The sequence below is a fragment of the Silurus aristotelis genome (genome assembly GCF_946808225.1).
Source record: "Silurus aristotelis genome assembly, chromosome: 4".
Classification (NCBI taxonomy): Eukaryota; Metazoa; Chordata; class Actinopteri; order Siluriformes; family Siluridae; genus Silurus; species Silurus aristotelis.
The window spans coordinates 16883208-16889207 of NC_139577.1; the positions used below are offsets into that span (position 1 = coordinate 16883208).

A 6000-nucleotide genomic window follows, 5' to 3' on the forward strand; every position below is an offset into this window, starting at 1 on the left:
ATATTAGGAATTGCAGAGTAATTAAGCACTTTCTCCTTTTCATTGCCCTTTGTTGCCAACATTGCAATTGCTGTGAAAACATTATATTCCCCTTAACCCACAACCAATCCAACCTGTTGAAACTGCTTATGCTTATTATTTAGTGAATGCAAACCCAACATAACTGGGTTTAGAGCATTAATTTTTATTTGACAGCAGGTGGAATCTTAACAAATTTGCTAATTCATTTTTTTTTTTTTTTTTTTTTTGTGGTGGTGGTGGTGGGGGGGTGTAACAGATGCATTTTAAACACCAATAATCAGCATACAGTTTTGGGAAAAGCAGTAAAAGTCACTTTTCACATAAAAACATCAAATAAGAATAACTTTTCATACTTGGGTACATTTGAACCTATGGTGCGGTTATATAACCTTCAGCTAGTGAACAAAACTCTTTACAGACATTATGCTCCCATGCTTGTTGAAAAAAGCCTGACACTGGAGAGTCATTTTCAAAAGTTTAGTTACTGAAAACTATACTTGAAGGCAGCGTCAGTTTTCTTTCAGTTGTTCATTACTACAGACATGATCATATATTAGAATGAGAGCAGTGCAGTGCAGTGCAGAGCTGCTGTGGAAAATTTTAACACCATCGCTGTGGTATTAAGCGAAACTCTGTTCGAGTTTGTAACGTTTCAATTGAAATATCGTTAAAAAGTGTTAACATTTTCTCTTCTGGTCTCCGTGTGTTCCTTACTTTAAATAACCCCCAGGACTGGATGTGTGAATGAGCATTAAAACCGCACCGAAACTCGAGCCAAAGACCAACGATTACTCCCATGTTCGAGGCTATTACACTCCGAGTAATAGTTTTGGGGTGAGAAGTCTTGAGAGACTCGTTTGGCTAATAAATAATGAATGAACTTCAGCGAACAGGACAGTTGTAGACCTTTGTGTTGCTCTTTATGAGGAAGCGGGGTGTGGTCGCTGGGATTGGAAAACTGTTTGAAGGAATCTGTGTAGCTGTAAATCTTTCGTCGGTCAAAGTAGGTCTTGCTTATCTACATACAGGCAGACACCTACGTGAGGTGTGTGACTTCCCGGTAACATGAAGCTCAGAGTTAGAGAACACGATTACAGTATGTGATGTGATAGGTAGGGCTGGAGTTCACAATGGCTGCAGAGAATCAGGTATTAAAGTCATGTGTAGGTGCAGGTGATGAAGTGCGACATGAACACGAAGCAGGATGGAAAAGCAGGAGAGCAGAGCGCGCGCGGGATCCAGTGCCTCTCTCTCACCAGGTGGCTGGACACAAGTACGGCATCCATAAAGTCGGTCAGTAATTCCCTTCTTCTCTCTGCCTTGTTGGCTTTATTCATCTAAAATCAGAATATACTGCGTTATTGCTCAGTAAACTCTTTTAAAACCAGAACAAAATGCAAGTTGTTTCACAGCGTGGGACCAGCTGCTCTGCTGAAAACTCCACTCTCCCTAATAATGTTTTATTTTAATTACGTATGTCTTTAAAACATAACATCATCTACTGGGATAGTTCACAATAATTAGATTTAGGATAGAAATCAAGGATTTGTATGTGTGTGTGTGTGTGTGTGTGTGTGTGTATGTGTGTGTCTGGGAGAGAGATCTTAAAAAAATAATCTGCTCTATATGTTTAGCGAAATACATTTACAGGCAATAGAGACCAAATGCTGTACTAAAAACCTTTTTTGGCTGTATTTGAATTGCTGTTAGATCATTTCAAATGTTTTCGAACAAAGCAAGAACAAAACCCCAACCCGAAAATATGTATATTTACATATATATGCAATACATTTACATTTGTCTAAAGTATCAGCACTTTCCTACACAGTTTTCCTGTAGCTTTACATTTATAGCATTTGACAGATGCACTTATTACTTACAATGGCTTACAATCCTTAAGGCTTTAAAGAGTCAAGCATTTATTTTTGAAAACCATTCTAATGTATTGTGTTGCATTAGGTCTCGCTCAGGTTTTATGGTTGGTCTTAAGAATTGTTTGTGTGTATGTCTAAATGTTCAGGTATCCTACAGAACTTTGATGGCACGGTACTGAAACAGCTACAGCCTCCACCCAGAGGCCCATGCGAGATGCACTTCTACAAGCAGGTATTATCCACAAATTCAACATTATTTAATTTGCCAATGCACCAGTAATCCAACACATTTTAGTATCACAGTTTTTACACACAAGTATACTGAAAATACAGTGTAGGTTAGATAAAGTCAACCCTTACCTGATTGTGTTCTTTCTAGGTGTTTGCTCAAGACTGTAAAGATCCACACCTGTTGGCCTTGCAACAACACCTACCCAAATACCATGGCACATGGTCAACTCCAGATAAACCAAATGGTGAGACAGGATATGCCTGTACATTTTTTTCCTATCTGGAAAGAAAGGTTAAAAAAACACACATGAATGTTGTGTTCAGGTGTCAACCAACCTTCGGCTATGTAATGTATAAACAACAGCTTCCAACAGGCAACACAAATCTATGACTAGGTTTACTTTACTTCAGGTTTTATTATAGACTGCAAATTCATGTTGACGTGTGACGAACGGCTGATTTAATGAAGTTATTCCTTAATAAATAATTGTGTCTTTGGTTAATGATTTATCTTGGAGTCTCCTTTCAGTAAATGGGCTATGTTTGCATAGTTGACATGATGTCCAACAGGAACAGGATGCTGTAGCAGAACCCCTGTTTTATCTGGGAAGTGAGTGGAATGTAAGCTGAGCGGGACATTATGGGTAGAGTAAATTCCTTGACATGTCTATGAGTCAGTGCATGAGTCAGCATTTAAAGAATAAATGCTGTGTGTGTGTGTATGTATGTGCTTGAAGGGGTGTGTGCATGAAGAGAGACAAATAGAGAATGAGAGAGAGAAGGGGTTGTTATTACAGAGCAGTTGTACTTAGTCTTGTGCTATTTGCATATATGTTAATGTATAACTTTTTTCAAACTTTGAACCTTAAATGATCCTTGCAACAGCCCACAATAACACAATAAAGCATTTTTCATGGAGACTCTAATCAGTTGATTGTGCTGCAGCCTAGCATTGAAATTGCATTAACTAAGTACTATTACAAGTTTACTCCTCATGTTGAACAAGAACTAAGTACTATTACACGTTTACTCCTCATGTTGAACAAGAACAATAAATCTAAATCTAAAACCGCTAAGTCAGATTTGTGCTTAGTGCACAACACAACTAATCATAACAAAAGGCAAATTTGTTCATGCAGTAAATCTGTGAAACTATTCTTCTAAGCTGTGCATTTTTTTTTCATAGAGCTGTATCTGAAGCTGGAGGATGTGGCCGGGAAATTTGTACGTCCGTGCATAATGGATGTGAAGATTGGGAGGAAAAGCTATGATCCATTTGCCTCACAAGAGAAGAGGGAAGAGCAGATTAGGAAGTATCCTCTAATGGAAGAGATTGGTTTCTTGATTCTAGGAATGAGGGTGAGTGTGTTTTTCTATATCTAATCTTCATTATTTGCATTACTTGTTATCCAGTTTTTGATAATTGATTTTATTTCCTTAAATATCTGTATAATCTTCAGATCACATGTAAAAAATATCAAATAGTCACATTTAGCTTCAGAATTAAGGTGCTATTGTCAAAAATAATGTTAAAAAGCCTATCATGATCTCAAAATGTTTTTGCATGCCTTGGATAAACATTGTTTTGGCTGATAAATTTTCCAAAAGTATACCAGATCGGTGCAGGATATTTTGGACAAAATGTCCATCAACTGTGCAAACAAAATGCATCTGGTGCTGTAGGAGGCGAAACTAGTACATTCATTATGTTTTACCCATTTATGGCTCCAAAGAACAACAAAGATGCAAACGTTATTAATGCTCTTAATTAATAATCTTTTTCGGTCTTCATGTCGCCTTTGCTCATTTTCAGGTTTACCACATAGCTTCTGAAGCCTATATTAGCCATGAACAGTTCTATGGACGCAGTCTTACAAAGGAAACACTTAAAACTGGTACGAATGAGATTTGCTTGGCTGCAGAGAATAAAGGAACAAGTTGTTCACATTTATTTCACTTAGTTGCTGGAAAATAAATACTCCATTCATATAGATTCTGTGCAGATATTAAGTATTGTATTCTGTTTTTATTTTTCTCTACAGGATTAGCTACATTTTTTCATAATGGAGAGGAGCTAAGAAAAGATGTCATTTCCATAATTATTAATAAAATCCATGACATCCTGCACTGGTTTGAGGGCCAGAAGCAGCTCCACTTCTATGCCAGCTCTCTGTTGTTTGTGTATGAGGGCTCTTTTCACACAGCCAATACAAAGAACAAAATTGAAGCTCTGAAAGGACAGAGATATCGACAAGCTGAGTCAGAGAACAACAATGCTCAGCTCACCAACTCAAAGTTGAAGAGTTCCTGCAAGCAGGCAAACTGTATTAGCATTCACAATGCCATTCACCATGTGAAGAAAGTGAATGGGTTTGGGTCTCACTCTCTACATCACCAGGGTAAAGGAATAACAACTGACATGTTTGAAGAAAAAAACACTGTGTCTGAGAGTTCAAAAGGAGGAAAAGAAGAAAATGTGGAGGTCAGGATGATTGATTTTGCCCACGTGTTTCCCAGTGACAGCTCAGATGATGGCTACATATATGGACTGAGGAGCCTCCTCTTTGTTCTGGAGCAGATCCTGCAAGACTGATTATATGTCCTCCAAGATTAAACCATGTTATATAGCTTCAAAAACATCTATAGACATTTTTCTATCCAGTTTTTCTCAAAGTTCATAGTGTAAGGATGTTGAAATAAGGAGGTGGCATCAGTCATCTGTTATATTATGAATAATACATTAAATATACTTATGATTCTACACAGTTTCTGATGGTGCTAGAATGCAGGATGGGTTTTAACTCTGGAAATCACCACAAAAAGCGAATGTAAGTGACACTGAATGTATTTTAATTTTATTTTCGAAAAATATTACTGAAAGATAAAAAAAAAATGATTTTAGAGTTCAGCTTTGATGAATGTTTAAGAATAAGAAGGCATTTAATTGATTAAATTATTATGATGTTCTTTATATTTCAGCACAAAAGTTTAAGTTGAACTCAATAAATCGTCTATATTAGGAGTGAGTTGTCTATTTTTTTAATATGACTTTAAGTGATTTCTTTGACTCAGTTAATACATTTTTTAATTCTGACTGAAATGAGCTGACTTTAAATGTATTTTTCTTCACGTTTATATTTTGTATTAAAGTAATTCTTGGTAGGATCACTTGGTGGCACCAGACTCTCTTGCTTGGTTTACTTAATGGGTTACACAAAATGAAAACCATGAGTCTTGGCAAAACAAAGGGTGGAACAAAGTGCATGCTTTGCCACTGACAGGAAAATGTGTCATACTAAAATTTTAGTGACCCAAATTCAATCATTTACGAATGGATCAAGAGCCATAATTTTTTTTAAATGATCACGATAGTTACTGTTTTAAAACCATTCTCTCAGTGGAGAAATGATTGTGTATGTGTGTGTGTTACACTCTCAAGGTTTTAAAACCTAAATGATATCATTATTCATGGCCTGAGTGACAGCATACCGAAATTGTTATGACAGCACATGCAGTGTTGAACCTTCTGATGGAATCGTGTGTGGGTGCAAGTGTTAGTTTGCGAAAGGAAGTGTATGAAAGTGATAATGTGGAGGAGGTAAAGGGTTGATGGAGAGGGTGGTGTGACAACTTAGCATTTCTAATGCCTGAATTTGCTGTGCACTTTCTTTAAATTGATGTCAAGAATTCAACCGATGAACAAAGAAAATAACTGTTAAGAGTGAATAATTAAAATCAATAGGCTTATATAGCTTGGATGATTTATCAGGAGTTAAAAGAATGTGATTGTGGGTGATGGTTTAAAAGGATTATCTGTATATGAAAGGGCATAGGCAAATCCTGTTCATTTGAAAATAGCAATTAGGAAGTGCCA

The 6000-nt window shown here is 36.7% G+C and overlaps 1 protein-coding gene and 1 long non-coding RNA gene across 3 annotated transcripts; one reads left to right on the plus strand and one right to left on the minus strand.

Annotated features, from left to right (window-relative positions):
• The first annotated feature begins 609 nt into the window (after window positions 1-609).
• Window positions 610-5148, plus strand: ipmka (inositol polyphosphate multikinase a). Of its 2 annotated transcripts, none has more exons than XM_083539681.1 (6): window positions 610-1314; window positions 2042-2127; window positions 2275-2371; window positions 3313-3485; window positions 3940-4021; window positions 4169-5148. In XM_083539681.1, the coding sequence occupies exons 1-6, from the start codon at window positions 1152-1154 to the stop codon at window positions 4717-4719; spliced, it is 1152 nt and encodes a 383-aa protein (XP_083395807.1). In that variant the 5' UTR covers window positions 610-1151; the 3' UTR covers window positions 4720-5148. The 2 variants fall into 2 exon arrangements, with proteins under 2 accessions (XP_083395807.1, XP_083395808.1); XM_083539682.1 differs by having other exon boundaries at window positions 1149-1314; window positions 2053-2127.
• LOC310725076 lies at window positions 1220-5321 on the minus strand. Its single transcript, XR_014533245.1, has 3 exons — window positions 3157-5321; window positions 2256-3117; window positions 1220-1358 (listed from the first exon to the last, which is right to left on the minus strand). It is a non-coding gene; the product is annotated as an uncharacterized lncRNA (long non-coding RNA).
• Window positions 5322-6000: the final 679 nt, after the last annotated feature.

Excerpts from the sequence above, each read along its gene's own strand:
- ipmka (XM_083539681.1), top strand. The coding sequence starts at position 1,152 with ATGGCTGCAGAGAATCAGGTATTAAAGTCATGTGTAGGTGCAGGTGAT. Across the intron at positions 1,315-2,041 it reads GTACGGCATCCATAAAGTCG|GTATCCTACAGAACTTTGAT; the intron begins GTCAGTAATTCC and ends CTAAATGTTCAG. Across the intron at positions 2,372-3,312 it reads AACTCCAGATAAACCAAATG|AGCTGTATCTGAAGCTGGAG; the intron begins GTGAGACAGGAT and ends TTTTTTTCATAG.